Source organism: Salvelinus alpinus, chromosome 2 (genome assembly GCF_045679555.1).
Source record: "Salvelinus alpinus chromosome 2, SLU_Salpinus.1, whole genome shotgun sequence".
Taxonomy (NCBI): Eukaryota; Metazoa; Chordata; class Actinopteri; order Salmoniformes; family Salmonidae; genus Salvelinus; species Salvelinus alpinus.
This window is the reverse complement of record NC_092087.1, coordinates 121,321,759-121,342,516: the sequence shown is the minus strand read 5'-3', so window position 1 is coordinate 121,342,516 and position 20,758 is coordinate 121,321,759. Positions and strand designations below refer to the sequence as shown.

Below are 20,758 nucleotides of genomic sequence, written 5' to 3'. Positions count from 1 at the left end.
CTCGTACTACAGCCATTGAATACGTTGAAACAAACATCCCTCTTCATTATAAAGTGTATTACAGTAAAGTCTACCAATAAAGTCTTATCTAATACATAATAGAAAATACATCACTCGACAGGTTAGACGAAGGATGTATGTTGGTTTCAGTACCTGGCGTGTAGCGTTCTGTCTTCATGCGTCTGGTGTAGCTGAGGCCTACAGTACAGTAGGGCTGGGGGAGGGTAAGCAGCCTCTTACAGAAGTCATACACCCGCTTGTACAGGTCGTCAGGAAGGTAGGCTGACTGGAACATACACAGATATACGCACAGTTAGCACTGTCAGTCAGTCACAGCTGTCCTCGGACTTACCTGAACCACCAAACACAATTGGTATGGTACATACACACAACCCTCAAATACAGTATAGTACCATTTCCCTCCATAAATAGCTGCACAAACTTCCCAAAACTTCAATATACAACATATACTGTTTTAAATTGCTCGCAATCATTAATGGTTTGTAATATTCTATTATTTTCCATCCCATTCTATTCTACTATAAAGAGCCTATGGCTCTGGTAAAAACAAGAACTGTCTCTTTAAGAAGACACCAACAGATAAAGAAGAGATAAAGGTCTACGAAAGTACAGAGTCCTGACCTAGCCTGACCAGGAATTGTAGGAGACGATTAACAGGAAATAAGGCTTCATCAAATCTGAGATCATCAAAACAGTGGTGGGAAATGATCCAATCCCCCAAATGAAAGCTTCTCCCCAGCCAACCCTGAGATTGGTCTGTAAAGATGCTGTTGTCATGTCTGACAGGTGTTTCCTTGTGTAATGTAAGCTCCGGGAACCTACCTGGATGACAGCATAGATGAGTGTGTGGAGCAGGGGGATGATGTGTGTCCGACAGTCTACCCTCTCAGCCTGCAGACAACAAGAGACAAACACACAAACTACTGTGTTAGTCAGTTACTCACTAATATAAAGTTTATCTGTAAAAGATAGCTTATCTGTTACCACCAGGGGCGGACTGGGACCAGAAATCGGCCCTGGCATTTCTAACACATTGGACAATTATTTGAGGCCTCCACACCGGCCAATTACTAGCAAGTTAATTATAATTTTGTGTAAAAAAAACCCAAGTTTGACAGACCCACTGGGCTAAAAATAAACCATTCCATCTAGTGTTTGCCCGAAATGCCAGATGGCCAATCCGCCCGTTTCCCACTAGACATAACATTCATGTTTCACATTGTTGCACAATGTCCTTGACAATCTCAGTGTTCTTTTCAAATGTATTTGGGTAGCAATCGTTGATTGTCTTATCATGTCTCTTGACACTGCAGTGAAAACTAATAATGAATGGCCCAGAGACTTATATTTCTCCATATAAGGCCCCGGAATGGCCTAACGGAGCACACTGATGACATACCCTTTCCAGCTCCTTGACGACGACTCTCACCAGAATGAGACTGTTGGCAGGATTGTTCCGAACCTTCTTGTGCAGCGTCCATCTTAGCATCCCTTCGAATAGAAACACACACTCAGCACTTGCAAACATTTCCACAGATGGCACTAAACAGCACTCACACTCTCTGTTGTTTCCATATACATAGCGCTACACAAATAGCTGGTGTGACTCAGTGCCAATGCTTTGTTCCATTGCACAACGAACCCAAACTGTGGATAAAACTAATAGCTGACTAAGTGCAATTTTCCGATTATTGGCAGGCAGTGGTTATGTGTCATTCTCATGTGGTTTGGGCAGATTAATACGGAACATTAAAGAGGATAAACTCCTTCCGGACGGTGGAGCAGAGAGGCAAGTCAGGGACCTTTAGTCTATTTTAAACCTAGATGCTTTGTATGTAAGGCATAGGCGGCTGGTGGCACTTTAATTGGGGAGCTCAATAACGATACATATGGGTACCCTTATATCACAGGAGGCTGGTGAGGGGAGGACGGCTCATAATAATGGCTGGAATTGAATAAATGGAACGGTATCAAACACATCGTTTCCATGTGCTTGAAACCATTCCATTCACTTCCTTCCAGCCATTATTATGAGCCGTTCTCCCCTCACCAACCTCCTGTGATATAAGGGTACCCATATGTATCGTTATTGAGCTTTGGGTCAGTAATGTGGGGGTTACTTGATGACGCTTGTTATGCATCTAGCTAGCACTACCAGTTGAAGCTAGCCAGTTAGCGACACCTCTGACCAAACCAGACTGGAAATGTGCAACAAAAGCAGCCTGACCTGAAACGGAACCATGCTCACTGGAAAGCGAGCCGGTTCACTACCTCTCAGCTCGGCTCAACTCAACAGTGTGTAAACCCCATAAAGAGTCTAGTGGAAACTACTGATGGGTTTACCTTTATTGTTCACAGAGGAGGGGAGCTGGCTCTCCAGCTCCCTGAGCACGGCCTGGACACTGCGGTAGATGTCCGACTCTGAGGCCAAGGGGGCGCAGCTGCCTGGAGAGTCAGGAGTCAGAGGTTAAGAGTTAATGTTAATAAAAGTCGTACAGCAAATGTTCCATTTTGGATCAAATGTACATGCATTCCACTTTCCAAATGACACCCTATTCCCCATATATTACCTATAGGCTCCATGCTGCTCGGGGGGCTGCTCGAGCTATCTCAGGCTGCCTTGTTGGTCATGTCTCACATGCATGGCGGGGCCACGGCCTGGTATCTATAGGGACGGGACAAGAAGAAAGTCAAAGCTGTTAGCGGTACCCACCGGAGGCATGACATGGGCATTTGAGGGCTGTTATTCTTTATTTAACCAGGAAAAAGGCTATAGGCTTAAATGATGCACTGGACATTCTTGTGGCACAGAGGTGTTACTTAGGACTTGTGAGTAGAGCCAGTGTAGAGTGTAGAGCCAGTGAATTGACCACGAAACACACACACACACACACAAACACACAACACCGAGCAATAAGACTGGACATAATGAGTTTCAGCAGCAGGTGCCACGGTCACAGTCACACTACTGTTCCAATAGAACAAGGCTGATCGTTCTCATTGCCTCATAAACAACCTCTTTCTCTGCTTCTCTTTCTCACAGTCTAGTTTATCGCCGCGTGAATAGAATTATACCCCGTCCCAAGTGTTTCGGTTTTTTGGCTTTAGTTAGAGATCAGTCATCTACCCACCTGTTTCTCACCATCCCCCATAACAAAGACTAAAATGACTGGGGATGTACGGAGGTCTATGGGACAGCTTCACACGTCAAGTATAAAACGACCCATCATGTCAAAATGAAAGTTCCCAACAGTGAGAGACGATGACTTCTTGATATTCAGATCTGTGATGAGTACACTTACAGTATAAAGTTGGAACCTTAGCCAAATACATTTAAACTCAGTTTTTGACAATTCCCGACATTAAATCCTAGTAAAAAATTCCCTGTCTTAGGTCATTTAGGATCACCACTTTATTTTAAGAATGTGAAATGTCAGAATAATAGTAGAGAGAATTATTTATTTCAGCTTTTATTTCTTTCATCACATTCCCAGTGGGTCAGAAGTTTACATACACTCAATTAGTATTTGGTAGCATTGCCTTTAAATTGTTTAACTTGTGTCAAACGTTTTAGGTAGCCTTCCACAAGCTTCCCACAATAAGTTGTGATGGCCACTCCAAAACCTTGACTTTGTTGTCCTTCAGCCATTTTGCCACAACTTTGGAAGTATGCTTGGGGTCAACTTTAACTTCCTGACTGATGTCTTGAGATGTTGCTTCAATATAGCCACATCTATGCCATCTATTTTGTGAAGTGCACCAGTACCTCCTGCAGCAAATCACCCCCACAACATGATGCTGCCACCCCCGTGCTTCACGGTTGGGATGGTGTTCTTCGGCTTGCAAGCCTCCCCCTTTTTCCTCCAAACATAACGATGGTCATTATGGCCAAACAGTTCTATTTTTGTTTCATCAGACCAGAGGACATTTCTCTAAAAAGTATGATCTTTGTCCCCATGTGCAGTTGCAAACCGTAGTCTGGCTCTTTTATGGAGGTTTTGGAGCAGTGGCTTCTTCCTTGCTGAGCGGCCTTTCAGGTTATGTCGATATAGGACTTGTTTTACTGTGGATATAGATACTTTTGTACCTGTTTCCTCCAGCATCTTCACAAGGTCCTTTGCTGTTGTTCTGGGATTGATTTGCACTTTTCGCACCGTTCATCTCTAGGAGACAGAACGCGTCTCCTTCCTGAGCGGTATGACGGCTGCGTGGTCCCATGGTGTTTACACTTGCGTACTATTTTTTGTACAGATGAACGTGGTACCGTCAGGCATTTGGAAATTGCTCCCAAGGATGAACCAGAGTTGTGGAGGTCTACACTTTTTTCTGAGGTCTTGGCTGATTTCTTTTGATTTTCCCATGATGTCAAGCATAAGGCACTGAGTTTGAAGGTAGGCCTTGAAATACATCCACAGGTACACCTCCAATTGACTCAAATGATGTCAATTAGCTTATCAGAAGCTACTAAAGCCATGACAACATTTTCTGGAATTTTCCAAGCTGTTTAAAGGCGCAGTCAATTGAGTGTATGTAAACTTCTGACCCACTGGAATTGTGATACAGTGAATTATAAGTGAAATAATCTGTCTGTAAACAATTGTTGGAAAAATGACTTGTGTCATGCACAAAGTAGATGTCCTAACCGACTTGCCAAAACTATAGTTTGTTAACAAGAAATTTGTGGAGTGGTTGAAAAACGAGTTTTAATGACTCCAACCTAAGTGTATGTAAATGTCAGACTTCAACTGTACATGCAGGACGCATCATCACAAGACAAGATAGATAGAATCAAATCAAATGTTATTTGTCACATGCGCCGCATACAATAGGTGTAGATCTTGCTGTGAAATGCTTACTTACAAGCCCTTAACCAACAATGCAGTTCAAGAAATAGAGTTAAGAAAATATTTACAAAATAACTCAAGTAAAAAATTTAATAAAAATTAAAAAATAGAACAACAACAACGAGGCTATTTAGAGGGGGTACTGATACCGAGTCAATGTGCGGGGTACAGGTTAATTGAGGTAGATTAACAGTGAACTAGTGAAACTGCTGTGGAGTTATAAACATTACTGAGCATAAAAAGGTGTATTACTGTAACTTGCCTTAGAGATAGAGGATATGGGAGTAAAATAAATTACAAGTATATTTCCATTTGAATTAAATTGCCAAATAGAATATACTGCATTGTTTCTCCAACAACTATACCAACAACTTGACTTTCACGACATGCCTCAGCTAACAGCATACCTAGATGTTTAGAAAAGTGAAACATTCTCAGCATAAATAACTGTATCACTTCCTCAGTTTTGAATAAACTGACCCAAAATAACACAGCTGAATTGAATTGTCACCTTACTAGTCTATAAAGTGGCACCAAATGTTCTGTTGAGACATTTCCGATCCAGTCAAAACATGGAAAGAAACGACTATCTGACAAAGCATGTAACGGTTCCCTAAGCCAGAGGCAGAGTGCCTCTCTCTCCATGTTAGTTCTCATACCCGAAAGTTCACAATTAGTTTGCAGCTTCAAGTTCTATCCCAGACACATCCACCATCCAGTACCTACCGACCAAAGCACACAAAACGGATGAACCGCCAAAAACAAATCCCCATACCTTTTCCCTCACAGAAAGGTTCCTCTTTTCAGCGATACACAAAAGGTTCCCTTAATTTCCGTCACACTGGTTCAGTGTTCAACGTGCTGCTGCAGGGTCTGACAGAAAGAATAGTGAAGTGAACTTCCTCTAACTGGGAGGTAGTGACAAGGTGGTGGGGGTGGTGACAGAGAGAGTGGCAGTGTTCTGAGAGAGGGGGAGAGAGAAAGAAGTAGCAGTGTTCTGAGAGGGGGAGAGAGAGAGGTAGAGGGGGAGGAGGAAAGTGAGGTGGAGGTTTGGAGGAGGACGTTTGGGGGCAAGGTAACAGCAGCAACCTGTTTGAACTGTGTTTAATGTTGCATTTTCGCTCTCTCTCGCTTCGCTCGCGCTCTCGGACTCTATTTTTATCTTTCTGTTTTCTTGTATCTTTTTTTTCTTTTTCTTGTATCTTTTTCTCAACTTTCCCCCCTCTCTTTCACGCTCTCCCTCAGGCTGCCCATAGGTTGTTCCTGAGGCTACAGTAGAAAAATTGAGGTTTAGTTGGAGGGGATTTAACCTTGATCCCTGCAATAAAGCACGACGCAGGGAATGACAGCAACACGGATAACAGCGCTGCCTCAGCAACTCAGCAACTGCCTGGGTGACCACACGTTTCCTGTTCCTGATGCACCCCTCACTCACTCTCTTCCTTTCTCTCTCTCTCTCTGACTCGGTCTGTCTGTCTCTCTCTCTCTCTCTTTCTCTCTCTCTCTCACTCATTCTCTCTCTCTCTCTCTCTCTCTCTCTCTCTCTCTGACTTGGTCTGTCTCTCTCTCACTCTCTCTCTCTTTCTACACTGTCCTTCACTCCCTCGCCTTTTCTCTCTCTCTCTCTGACTTGGTCTGTCTCTCTCTCACTCTCTCTCTTTCTACACTGTCCTTCACTCCCTCGCCTTTTCTCACACTCTCTCTCTCTCTGACTTGGTCTGTCTCTCTCTCACTCTCTCTCTTTCTACACTCTGTCCTTCACTCCCTCGCCTTTCTCTCCAATCCTCCCTCACTCTCCCTCCCCCTCACTCTCTCTCTTCAACACTGTCTCTCACAGACATACTAACATATACAGTGGGGAGAAGAAGTATTTGATACACGGCCGATTTTGCAGGTTTTCCTACTTACAAAGCATGTAGAGGTCTGTAATTTTTATCATAGGTACACTTCAACTGTGAGAGGCGGAATCTTAAACAAAAATCCAGAAAATCACATTGTATGATTTTTAAGTAATTAATTTGCATTTTATTGCATGACATAAGTATTTGATACATCCGAAAAGCAGAACTTAATATTTGGTACAGAAACCTTTGTTTGCAATTACAGAGATCATACGTTTCCTGTAGTTCTTGACCAGGTTTGCACACACTGCAGCAGGGATTTTGGCCCACTCCTCCATACAGATCTTCTCCAGATCCTTCAGGTTTCGGGGCTGTCGCTGGGCAATACGGACTTTCAGCTCCCTCCAAAGATTTTCTATTGGGTTCAGGTCTGGAGACTGGCTAGGCCACTCCAGGACCTTGAGATGCTTCTTACGGAGCCACTCCTTAGTTGCCCTGGCTGTGTGTTTCGGGTTGTTGTCATGCTGGAAGACCCAGCCACGACCCATCTTCAATGCTTTTACTGAGGGAAGGAGGTTGTTGGCCAAGATCTCGCGATACATGGCCCCATCCATCCTCCCCTCAATACGGTGCAGTCGTCCTGTCCCCTTTGCAGAAAAGCATCCCCAAAGAATGATGTTTCCACGTCCAGGCTTCACGGTTGGGATGGTGTTCTTGGGGTTGTACTCATCCTTCTTCTTCCTCCAAACACGGCGAGTGGAGTTTAGACCAAAAAGCTCTATTTTTGTCTCATCAGACCACATGACCTTCTCCCATTCCTCCTCTGGATCATCCAGATGGTCATTGGCAATTTTCAGACGGGCCTGGACATGCGCTGGCTTGAGCAGGGGGACCTTGCGTGCACTGCAGGATTTTAATCTATGACGGCGTAGTGTGTTACTAATGGTTTACTTTGAGACTGTGGTCCCAGCTCTCTTCAGGTCATTGACCAGGTCCTGCCGTGTAGTTCTGGGCTAATCCCTCACCTTCCTCATGATCATTGATGCCCCACGAGGTGAGATCTTGCATGGAGCCCCAGACCGAGGGTGATTGACCGTCATCTTGAACTTCTTCCATTTTCTAATAATTGCGCCAACAGTTGTTGCCTTCTCACCAAGCTGCTTGCCTATTGTCCTGTAGCCCATCCCAGCCTTGTGCAGGTCTACAATTTTATCCCTGATGTCCTTACACAGCTCTCTGGTCTTGGCCATTGTGGAGAGGTTGGAGTCTGTTTGATTGAGTGTGTGGACAGGTGTCTTTTATACAGGTAACGAGTTCAAACAGGTGCAGTTAATACAGGTAATGAGTGGAGAACAGGAGGGCTTCTTAAAGAAAAACTAACAGGTCTGTGAGAGCCGGAATTCTTACTGGTTGGTAGGTGATCAAATACTTATGTCATGCAATAAAATGCAAATTAATTACTTAAAAATCATACAATGTGATTTTCTGGATTTTTGTTTTAGATTCCGTCTCTCACAGTTGAAGTGTACCTATGATAAAAATTACAGACCTCTACATGTTTTGTAAGTAGGAAAACCTGCAAAATTGGCAGTGTATCAAATACTTGTTCTCCCCACTGTATATATATTTTAACACCTTACGTACGGAGGAAGGACAGGACCTGAGACATTTCCTCTCTGTGTGAATGCGTAGGGTTGCACCACGCTCCACAGGCTATATTTAGGTTGGAGTGTGTGTGTGTGTGTGTGTGTGTGTGTGTGTGTGTGTGTGTGTGTGTGTGTGTGTGTGTGTGTGTGTGTGTGTGTGTGTGTGTGTGTGTGTGTGTGTGAGTGCACGCGTGTGTGTGTACGTGTGTGTGTATGAATATGTGTGAGTGTGTGTGCCCCAGAGGTTTCATTCATGCGTTGCCAAATGAAGAGCCTAAAAATAGCCGGTCAATTCAAAAATGTCAGTTTCTGCACTAAGTATTCATGTCCTTGCAAACTGAGGGAGGAAAGTGTACGTGTAGCAACAATGAGTAGTGATCCGCAGACAATTCTAGGTCTGTATATCGTGTAGATTTGATATGGGTGTTGCAAGTGGCACACAACTAGAGCTCTGCCTGTGGATGAGATTTGGAGCTTTTGATAAGAGTAGCCAAAACCAATGGTAAAAGCTTGTACTTCGAGAAAGAAGTACAAGACTGAAGTCCAAGTTTGCAGAGGGGAGTGCTCTACCACCACAAAAACCCAGGCCTCAAGTGGACATGAACACTCACAAACAATGAGCTACAATACAATCAAACATACCCTTATCAGACTGTATAATTGTACATGGTACATGGCTAAAAACAGATGTTATATTTAAATATTTGTATGCAGTAATTCACTCTTTAAGGGCACTGCACTCACAATGACTTGACTTATTTTTTATTTTTTTATTTTTTTTATTTCACCTTTATTTAACCAGGTAGGCTAGTTGAGAACAAGTTCTCATTTGCAACTGCGACCTGGCCAAGATAAAGCATAGCAGTGTGAACAGACAACACAGAGTTACACATGGAGTAAACAATAAACAAGTCAATAACATGGTAGAAAAAAGAGAATCTATATACAATGTGTGCAAAAGGCATGAGGTAGGCAATAAATCGAATAATTACAATTTAGCAGATTAACACTGGAGTGATAAATCATCAGATGATCATGTGCAAGAAGAGATACTGGTGTGCAAAATAGCAGAAAAGTAAATAAATAAAAGCAGTATGGGGGGTGAGGTAGGTAAATTGGGTGGGTAGTTTACAGATGGACTATGTACAGCTGCAGCGATCGGTTAGCTGCTCGGATAGCAGATTTTTAAAGTTGTTGAGGGAGATAAAAGTCTCCAACTTCAGAGATTTTTGCAATTCGTTCCAGTCGCAGGCAGCAGAGAACTGGAAGGAAAGGCGTCCAAATGAGGTTTTAGCTTTAGGGATGATCAGTGAGATACACCTGCTGGAGCGCGTGCTGCGGGTGGGTGTAGCCATCGTGACCAGTGAACTGAGATAAGGCGGCACTTTACCTAGCATAGCCTTGTAGATGACCTGGAGCCAGTGGGTCTGACGACGAACATGTAGCGAGGGCCAGCCGACTAGGGCATACAGGTCGCAGTGGTGGGTCGTATAAGGTGCTTTAGTAACAAAACGAATGGCACTGTGATAAACTGCATCCAGTTTGCTGAGTAGAGTGTTGGAAGCTATTTTGTAGATGACATCGCCGAAGTCGAGGATCGGTAGGATAGTCAGTTTTACTAGGGTAAGTTTGGCGGCGTGAGTGAAGGAGGCTTTGTTGCGGAATAGAAAGCCGATTCTTGATTTGATTTTGGATTGGAGATGTTTGATATGAGTCTGGAAGGAGAGTTTGCAGTCTAGCCAGACACCTAGGTACTTATAGATGTCCACATATTCTAGGTCGGAACCGTCCAGAGTGGTGATGCTAGTCGGGCGTGCGGGTGCAGGCAGCGAACGGTTGAAAAGCATGCATTTGGTTTTACTAGCGTTTAAGAGCAGTTGGAGGCCACGGAAGGAGTGTTGTATGGCATTGAAGCTCGTTTGGAGGTTAGATAGCACAGTGTCCAAGGAAGGGCCGGAAGTATATAGAATGGTGTCGTCTGCGTAGAGGTGGATCAGGGAATCGCCCGCAGCAAGAGCAACATCATTGATGTATACAGAGAAAAGAGTCGGCCCGAGAATTGAACCCTGTGGTACCCCCATAGAGACTGCCAGAGGACCGGACAACATGCCCTCCGATTTGACACACTGAACTCTGTCTGCAAAGTGGTTGGTGAACCAGGCAAGGCAGTCATTAGAAAAACCGAGGCTACTGAGTCTGCCGATAAGAATATGGTGATTGACAGAGTCGAAAGCCTTGGCCAGGTCGATGAAGACGGCTGCACAGTAATGTCTTTTATCGATGGCGGTTATGATGTCGTTTAGTACCTTGAGCGTGGCTGAGGTGCACCCGTGACCGGCTCGGAAACCGGATTGCACAGCGGAGAAGGTACGGTGGGATTCGAGATGGTCAGTGATCTGTTTGTTGACTTGGCTTTCGAAGACCTTAGATAGGCTTTATCATAACAAAGACTAAAGCAAAGCAAGTTGTATACATCTGATAGGTACTGCAGTAGTGGAGTCACTCAGGGCTCAGTAATCCGACCCATCCGGTTTGATAATCTCTCTGCCTGGTTACAACCCTTTCCCGTTACTTCAGTCACACCTGTGTTTACCCAGCTAACCACGCCCCTTTCACATGATCACATACCTATATACACCCTACAGTACATGCAGGGTTACTCAGGTGAAGGGTTTCATACACACACACACACACGCATGCATGAACGCACACGCACACACTCACCCTTTAAAAACTACTGTGCAGGACTATACAGGTGTAGAGTCTATGGCTGAGATTTAATTTATGACCTGGGCAACTTTAGTCTAATAGGCCTAGTCATTGTAATCCGTTTACGGGCAAAACGTTATGCAAACATGCAGATTATAGAAGTGTCTTTTCCTGCTCCTTTATTCAAATCAAATCAAAGTTTAGCAAAAGTCTAGCAAAAAAATCTAATTAAAAAAATATTCGAAAACAATAAATCAATTAACAATTCAAGCAGATATATTAGAGTGAGCAGTTTCAGAACCTTGAATATAAATATAATTACGTGGTGTGTATAGACAGTGTAACATTTGGAAAAGCAAATGGTATGTACAGTACAGTGTTAATTTCGTCAAAAAAAAGGGACAAAAATATTAATCAAACACCTATTTTTCAGTGGCAATTGACGAGACAATAACTGACTAAATAGTCCCAGAAAAACTATAACTACGTTAAAAATATTTTTCATTTCAGTTGACTAAAACGAGACGAATCTCTGTGACTAATAAGTGACTAAATCTCTGTGACTAATAAGTGGACTGGACAAGAGTTTTTGAAAAAATAAATTCAAGAGTTTTTCATTGATAAACACAATTAATCTTAGCAGCACAGATGCTCAGCGCAGTTCTGTTCAGCTGCCACACCCAGCGCACACACAGCCTACATCAGCTGCTGACCTGTGGGGGAGCAAGCGACGAGTGTTGGCAGACGCGCAGGCGACTCTGTTGCGTCCTCGTAGCTAACCACCGGCCTTCTAGTTAGCTACCCTTTGCCTGGTTAAGAAACACAAGCTGCTTTACGAAACTAGCGATGATTTCCTCTCCTTTGAGTATAGAAAAGTAGGCTGTCTATGAATTTGTAGTCTCACTCAACCCTCCCACTGCATTTCATAGCCAGGTTCTGTAGCCAGTGTAGCCAAGTCTCCCTCTTTTCCTCAGAGAAAATGGCTTGAGAGACTACCGTTCAAAAGATACTGTATGACCCATAATCCCGGTGCAACAATTTTTCTTCTTCTTTCTATTGTGCATTGGCGGGCTGCATTTTACATTCATAAAGCATATCGCTGGCCGTTCTAAAACAAGGCTACTTGCGGACCAGACCGTTAACCATTTGTTTAGGCTACACCTTGTCATGTTACCTCATTAGCTAGCTATAGCTAACAACCTGCGGCACGTTCAGCAGGATGGAACGTTCAGATAGAAATATGCTATGCTAGAATTTCTATGACTAAGACTAGACTATATACATTTACATTTACATTTAAGTCATTTAGCAGACGCTCTTATCCAGAGCGACTTACAAATTGGTGCATTCACCTTATGATATCCAGTGGAACAACCACTTTACAATAGTGCATCTAACTCTTTTAAGGGGGGGGGGGTTAGAAGGATTACTTTATCCTATCCTAGGTATTCCTTAAAGAGGTGGGGTTTCAGGTGTCTCCGGAAGGTGGTGATTGACTCCGCTGACCTGGCGTCGTGAGGGAGTTTGTTCCACCATTGGGGTGCCAGAGCAGCAAACAGTTTTGACTGGGCTGAGCGGGAACTGTACTTCCTCAGAGGTAGGGAGGCGAGCAGGCCAGAGGTGGATGAACGCAGTGCCCTTGTTTGGGTGTAGGGCCTGATCAGAGCCTGAAGGTACGGAGATGCCGTTCCCCTCACAGCTCCGTAGGCAAGCACCATGGTCTTGTAGCGGATGCGAGCTTCAACTGGAAGCCAGTGGAGAGAGCGGAGGAGCGGGGTGACGTGAGGGAACTTGGGAAAGTTGAACACCAGACGGGCTGCAGCGTTCTGGATGAGTTGTAGGGGTTTAATGGCACAGGCAGGGAGCCCAGCCAACAGCGAGTTGCAGTAATCCAGACGGGAGATGACAAGTGCCTGGATTAGGACCTGCGCCGCTTCCTGCGTGAGGCAGGGTCGTACTCTGCGAATGTTGTAGAGCATGAACCTACAGGAACGGGTCACCGCCTTGATGTTAGTTGAGAACGACAGGGTGTTGTCCAGGATCACGCCAAGGTTCTTAGCACTCTGGGAGGAGGACACAATGGAGTTGTCAACCGTGATGGCGAGATCATGGAACGGGCAGTCCTTCCCCGGGAGGAAGAGCAGCTCCGTCTTGCCGAGGTTCAGCTTGAGGTGGTGATCCGTCATCCACACTGATATGTCTGCCAGACATGCAGAGATGCGATTCACCACCTGGTTATCAGAGGGGGGAAAGGAGAAGATTAATTGTGTGTCGTCTGCATAGCAATGATAGGAGAGACCATGTGAGGATATGACAGAGCCAAGTGACTTGGTGTATAGCGAGAATAGGAGAGGGCCTAGAACAGAGCCCTGGGGGACACCAGTGGTGAGAGCACGTGGTGCGGAGACAGATTCTCGCCACGCCACCTGGTAGGAGCGACCTGTCAGGTAGGACGCAATCCAAGCGTGGGCCGCGCCGGAGATGCCCAGCTCGGAGAGGGTGGAGAGGAGGATCTGATGGTTCACAGTATCAAAGGCAGCCGATAGGTCTAGAAGGATGAGAGCAGAGGAGAGAGAGTTAGCTTTAGCAGTGCGGAGCGCCTCCGTGACACAGAGAAGAGCAGTCTCAGTTGAATGACTAGTCTTGAAACCTGACTGATTTGGATCAAGAAGGTCATTCTGAGAGAGATAGCAGGAGAGCTGGCCAAGGACGGCACGTTCAAGAGTTTTGGAGAGAAAAGAAAGAAGGGATACTGGTCTGTAGTTGTTGACATCGGAGGGATCGAGTGTAGGTTTTTTCAGAAGGGGTGCAACTCTCGCTCTCTTGAAGACGGAAGGGACGTAGCCAGCGGTCAAGGATGAGTTGATGAGCGAGGTGAGGTAAGGGAGAAGGTCTCCGGAAATGGTCTGGAGAAGAGAGGAGGGGATAGGGTCAAGCGGGCAGGTTGATGGGCGGCCGGCCGTCACAAGACGCGAGATTTCATCTGGAGAGAGAGGGGAGAAAGAGGTCAAAGCACAGGGTAGGGCAGTGTGAGCAGAACCAGCGGTGTCGTTTGACTTAGCAATCTTAAACTTAGGATCGGATGTCGTCGACCTTCTTTTCAAAATGGTTGACGAAGTCATCAGCAGAGAGGGAGGAGGGGGGAGGAGGGGGAGGAGGATTCAGGAGGGAGGAGAAGGTGGCAAAGAGCTTCCTAGGGTTAGAGGCAGATGCTTGGAATTTAGAGTGGTAGAAATTGGCTTTAGCAGCAGAGACAGAAGAGGAGAATGTAGAGAGGAGGGAGTGAAAGGATGCCAGGTCCGCAGGGAGGTGAGTTTTCCTCCATTTCCGCTCGGCTGCCCGGAGCCCTGTTCTGTGAGCTCGCAATGAGTCGTCGAGCCACGGAGCAGGAGGGGAGGACCGAGCCGGCCTGGAGGATAGGGGACATAGAGAGTCAAAGGATGCAGAAAGGGAGGAGAGGAGGGTTGAGGAGGCAGAATCAGGAGATAGGTTGGAGAAGGTTTGAGCAGAGGGAAGAGATGATAGGATGGAAGAGGAGAGAGTAGCGGGGGAGAGAGAGCGAAGGTTGGGACGGCGCGATACCATCCGAGTAGGGGCAGTGTGGGAAGTGTTGGATGAGAGCGAGAGGGAAAAGGATACAAGGTAGTGGTCGGAGACTTGGAGGGGAGTTGCAATGAGATTAGTGGAAGAACAGCATCTAGTAAAGATGAGGTCAAGCGTATTGCCTGCCTTGTGAGTAGGGGGGGAAGGTGAGAGGGTGAGGTCAAAAGAGGAGAGAAGTGGAAAGAAGGAGGCAGAGAGGAATGAGTCAAAGGTAGACGTGGGGAGGTTAAAGTCACCCAGAACTGTGAGAGGTGAGCCATCCTCAGGAAAGGAACTTATCAGGGCGTCAAGCTCATTGATGAACTCTCCAAGGGAACCTGGAGGGCGATAAATGATAAGGATGTTAAGCTTGAAAGGGCTGGTAACTGTGACAGCATGGAATTCAAAGGAGGCGATAGACAGATGGGTCAGGAGAGAAAGAGAGAATGTCCACTTGGGAGAGATGAGGATCCCAGTGCCACCACCCCGCTGACCAGAAGCTCTCGGGATGTGCGAGAACACGTGGGCAGACGAGGAGAGAGCAGTAGGAGTAGCAGTGTTATCAGTGGTAATCCATGTTTCCGTCAGTGCCAAGAAGTCGAGGGACTGGAGGGAAGCATAGGCTGAGATGAACTCTGCCTTGTTGGCCGCAGATCGGCAGTTCCAGAGGCTGCCTGAGACCTGGAACTCCACGTGGGTCGTGCGCGCTGGGACCACCAGGTTAGAGTAGCAGCGGCCACGCGGTGTGAAGCGTTTGTATGGTCTGTGCAGAGAGGAGAGAACAGGGATAGACAGACACATAGTTGACAGGCTACAGAAGAGGCTACGCTAATGCAAAGGAGATTGGAATGACAAGTGGACTACACGTCTCGAATGTTCAGAAAGTTAAGCTTACGTTGCAAAAAAATCTTATTGACTAAAATGATATAGTACTGCTGGCTGGTGAAATAGGCTAGCTAGCAGTGGCTGCGTTGTTGACTTTATAAATATATATAAATAAAAAGAGTGCCGAAATGAACACTGGTACAGTAGTAAATATATTAGGATGAGCTACGAGAATAAAGTATATACTATGTATACACAGTGAGTAGACAACAGTATATAAACAGCATTTGAAGTGACCAGTGTTCAATGTCTCTCTATTCAATGTCTCTCTATTCATGCACCTTGGTTGGGCTGCAAGGTAGCAATGGACGTGTAAAATATTTTCTGCTTTGACTATGTTGGTTGGTTACATTCCCAATCAGCCAGTGGCAGTACCCAGTAAAGGAATGAACAGGGTTGGCTGGTATGCTCCTGCGGATGACAACAAGGACCCAGACATACCACAGCCTGGCAGTGTAAAGTAAACTAACTTCTTCCAGCCCCTGGAAGAAGAGAGAGTATAGGAATTGGGGGGGGTGGGGGATGAGGTGTGTGTGTGGCTTGAGGCTTGAAATCCCAACGTTAGGACAGTGAGCAGCAAAACAATATATATACACTGTAGGCTCACATGTACCTGTGTACAAAACCTAGGGAGATACCTTGAGAACTAGTCTCGTGTAGAGTCGATATTATGTCACAGTTGAAAAACCAGGCAAGCACAGTGTCAAAATATTCCGGTAGAACATTCCTTTCATGACATAAGCAAAGAAATTTCCCAGCTAAAGTAACTCTTAAATTGTGTTGCTACAGTATGTTGTTGAGCAATGCCTCACGTCACAAGCAAGTTGACGTTTATTGTCAAGAGTTCTGTCCTGGAGGCAGAACTGAGTGATTTCCCCTAAGACAGGCCAGCTGCAAAGTCAAACTTCAAAATATGGTACAAATTAATGGGGGAAAAATTGCTTTAAGGCTAAGGTTAGCAGTGTGGTTAAGTTTAGGGTTAAGTTTAAAAACAGATTTTATGACTTTGTGGCTGTGCCAGCTTATGACCACTCTGCAGAGCTGCCTCCAGAACAAGATTCATGACGAAAAACGCTAACCCACACGTCACAAACTAACACTACAAAGGTTTTTTTGGTTGGGAACCAGTCCAGTAACAAATGGTGCAAATGTTGTTCTTCGATCATTTCCGTATAAAAACAAGGCACCGTGTACAGAAGAACATCTAAAAGGGACACCATTGAAAACCAACAGTATCTCCCTCCATCAAACTAAGCAGTAATCTACATCCAACCCCCTCTGACCCATAACACCTTACGTAACCATAACCCACACAAGATAAACTGGTCAATGATTCTCCTCCACCAGTGGCAGATGTACCTGTAAGAAAATAAACATAGGCTATGTCCTAAAAGTAGTGCATTCTACATATAGGGAATAGGGTGGCACTTCAGATGCACCCTCTATGCTGCTGGTGTGAGGGGGGGGGGGATATCAATCAAGGATATTTCCTGCATTCACAGCAGGAACAATGTGAGGAAGTGTTTCAAGACCACTGGACTCTCGCAACCCTCTGGCCCTCTACCATAAGTTCCCCCATCACATTTGCGTCAGACCCACGCATGAGCATGCACACACACATTCAGGAGGCACGCACACACACACACACAATTCTGACTGGACACAACGGGGCTAAGGGGAAGATTTATACCCCATGTGCTAAAACCATCAGGCTTGGATGGAGGAAGACCGGAGGAAGAGGGTGGGTAAAGAGGGGGTCTCCGGGGGGGTCTGTTGGTGTGAATTGGGTCAGCCCATGTACAGAGGGTCACCTAAGGATGTCGCTCCTGGGGTGGTTGTTGTTTGGGCACCAGCACTCAGTGGCCAACTGTATTGTACAGTACTGTACACGCACATGCATGCACAAATATGCACATGCACGCATGTTCACACAAGCACGCACAAAAACGACTGTAAACCTAACCAAAATAAATACGACACTTTATAGCCATGGCAACTATTCAACTTCCACAAAAGACCTACAGTACAGAACTTACTTTTGATCCTGGTTTATCATGTACTATGCTTTTTACAACCATTTACAACACATACTGTTCAAGGTTTTGAAATGATATCATTTGCACGATATCAAAAGTGTATGGCCTCCCTCTTATCAAAGTGATAAGAACGTTGCACAGCGGTTTCCCATTCATCCCTTAACGGGAAATATAATGCATATCAAGCAAACAAGCAAAAATCCAGGCTTGAAATCAAGGTTGTTACCATAGCTACAACTAGAGCCCTGTGACAACTCAGTAACAAGGGTGCTTGTGGATTCCAGGCTAGTAGTGTTGTACATTGCCTCAGCACAAATGGCATTTTTCCATTGAATGTTTAAGGAATGGTTTTGTAGATTCTAGTAGGGCTGGTTTTGACATATAATGACCACGTACAGCAGCAGTGTAAGACATGTTATAATGACCAGGTAAACATTTATCTAGGGAGGTTGTTTGGTGTAATGCAATCTATCCGCCACTGGGACAGGATGTACGCAGGGCGCCAGACTAGACGTGGTCGCAACACACACACACTTGGCAGGGAGCATGTCGAACCATTGTGGAGACAACCTCCCCGGAGGCTTTGCACACGACGATGCCAAAAGTGTGGCCTTTGTTTTTATATTCTTCTTTAGGAAAACAAACAGGTAGTGTGTTGTTGAAATACAACTGAAGTGTGTCTGAGCTGAAGTGTGTCTGTGGTTTGCCTGCCACCTCAATGTGATCATAGCGTCAGGCTTAGACTGTGAGTAAGGTAGCATTTCAATTTACAATTCTTCAGTTAAACAAGGAGGCAAAATATTGATTTCTAATGCCAGACTCTTAGCCTGGGTGCCAGTCTGTTACTGCTCTCCATAAGGAAACCAGGCACAGTGGAACAGACTGGCACCCAGGCTACCATATTCCCAAGAGGGCCACTCTTGATTTATATCAACATAGGCATGCCATAAACCTAGAGTGTTTGGATCCAGTGACTCCTGGGTTGCTACTTTATAACCCCATTGAGACAGAGGGCTTTACCTATAATTACACTGCCTAAGCTCTCCTCAGCTATGTACACTACCAGCATCCCATACAGAAGACCCACGCCAATATGTAATACCATTGAGGGTCCATATTCAGGGGTGGCCAGGGTTTATGGGCACTCCCATAGCAAATCAGAGCACCGCTATAAAGCACTTAAAATATAAACTTGGGAACCCACATAAGTTCACGGAATATGAACATTGATCCAGCAATTAACACTTTACCCATACATTAAAGCTGCAATATGTAACCTTTTGGGCGACCTGACAAAATTAACATAGAAATGTGAGTTATAGATCTGTCATTCACATTGAAAGCAAATCTAAGAAACGGTAGATTTGTTCTATGTGCACTATTTCTATACTTCCTGTTATTAAGTTTCATTTTTGCTCTTTTACTTTAGGTTTTGTACACCAGCTTCAAACAGATGAAAATACAATATTTTGGGATATGGAAAATATATTTCACAGTGGTTTAGATGGTACAATGATTCACTACAATATACTTGCTTGTTTTGTCACATAAACTGAAATTAGGCGAACTATTCAAATGAATCCATGTTGGTGCATCCCACCCTTTGAATTTTAGCAACCAGGAAATGGCAGAGCGATTACTGCATAGTGCATCTTTAAGTTGCTCTTATACCGGTGTAGTAACACAGTAATTAAATAGCTGGAAATGGGCACCAACACTCGATGAGTAATTCGAACCATGCCCAAACAACATCACCAACAACCAATCACGCATCTAGCCTGGTTCCAGATCTGTTTGTGCTGTCTTGTTGACTGTTGACCATATGAGTTGGCAAGACAGCATAAACAGATCTGGGACCAGACCACCACTCATCCCAGAACTACCCAGAACGACCAGGAAACCTGAATCTAAAACAAGGAAACTTGAGGAAATGCACCCTGGACAGCTGTGCTTTAGACTCACCAATACAAAACACACATCGCCCACAGAGCCAGAGCTTCAATCAGGCATTGTGTTATAATACTGTTGTTATCTCAGGAGAGAAAGAAAACTGTTGTTGTCCTTTGTGTATTCCAGTTAGGGCGTAGTGTGTTTGAAAAGGCATGATGGCAAGTAGCTTTTTTATAAAGACTAAAAATAGAACATCCTCTTCCCATGTCCACTCTGTTTATCCCCTCTATGTATCATATTCCTTTCATTCACAACTGTCTATCAATACACAATGAAATACTGAATGCATAGTTCGTGAGTGGGATTTATTTATGAGTCGCTATCGAACTGGTTAGGTTACAGTGGGGCAGATTCTGAACTCTCAGTTACCTTATGTAAGTGTAGTACCACACTGCCACACTGATAAAGAATTAACCTGATTCTCATTCACTGGAAAACTTAAACAGCAACAGTAAAAGAGTGGAACCAATCAAAATATGCAGTAATCTTGTAATGAGATAGGACGCTCTTGAAAAAGGGATTTCAAATCTCAATGAGCCCTTCCTGGTTAAATAAAGGTTAAATAAAAATGAGTTTATGTAACTCTCAACCTCAAAATACAAAGGCACACTGAGAACAATCCATTGTTGGTATTAGAAAATAGCTCACTTGTGCCTGATGACTACTGCTTTGAAATATGCATCAAAGCTTTGCTCCGCTGGCACCATATCAGAAAAAGAGTTAAACATTATCTCAGTAGTGAGTTTAACAGTGTAACATTATTGCAGTATTTAGGTTACAAAACTGTGCAACTTGAACATAAAACATGAATCATGCAATGGTCCAAGAGCAATTATCTTACTATAAAACCATTCAAAATTAACAAAACAAAAACGCCATACATTTAAGAGAGCTTATTTCTGTTGATAAAATCACTATTTACCTGCTGTTAGGTTCAGCAAAGAAATCCATAAGCTTTCTGAGGGTGATTGAACTCTGCTCAGGAAGTACAACTTCACACGTTGCTACAGTTGCAGCTGTGACAGCAGCACGCGGGCTAATACAGTATGACAACGCCCACCGAGGATTTATTCAACCAATACGATGTCTCAAATGTTTCCCTGGCGATCTAGATTGGCTAAATCCTATCAAATAGGCTTACAACATATACTTACTTGTATGTTGTGCTAGTTGAGGTTTCTCATCTTTGAAACGATTTTCAACACAGTTGATATTCTGTTTAAGTCAGCCTACTGTTACTTACC

At 44.6% G+C, this 20,758-nt stretch overlaps 1 protein-coding gene across 2 annotated transcripts in view; it reads right to left on the bottom strand.

Annotated features, from left to right (window-relative positions):
- LOC139568525 (phosphoinositide 3-kinase regulatory subunit 6-like) overlaps positions 1–20,524 on the bottom strand; it is a 33,848-nt gene extending 13,324 nt beyond the window's left edge. Inside the window, exons 1-6 of one of the 2 annotated variants that reach the window (XM_071390405.1) lie at positions 20,437–20,524; positions 2,592–2,686; positions 2,365–2,466; positions 1,421–1,512; positions 844–912; positions 154–286 (exon numbers count right to left, since the gene is read on the bottom strand). In XM_071390405.1, the coding sequence (XP_071246506.1) occupies positions 154–286; positions 844–912; positions 1,421–1,512; positions 2,365–2,466; positions 2,592–2,604 (409 nt within the window). In that variant the 5' untranslated portion in view covers positions 2,605–2,686; positions 20,437–20,524. Of the gene's footprint in view, positions 1–153; positions 287–843; positions 913–1,420; positions 1,513–2,364; positions 2,467–2,591; positions 2,687–5,640; positions 5,831–20,436 lie in introns of those variants that run through there. The other variant, XM_071390404.1, reaches the window with a different exon arrangement.
- Between the last annotated feature and the right edge of the window lie 234 nt (positions 20,525–20,758).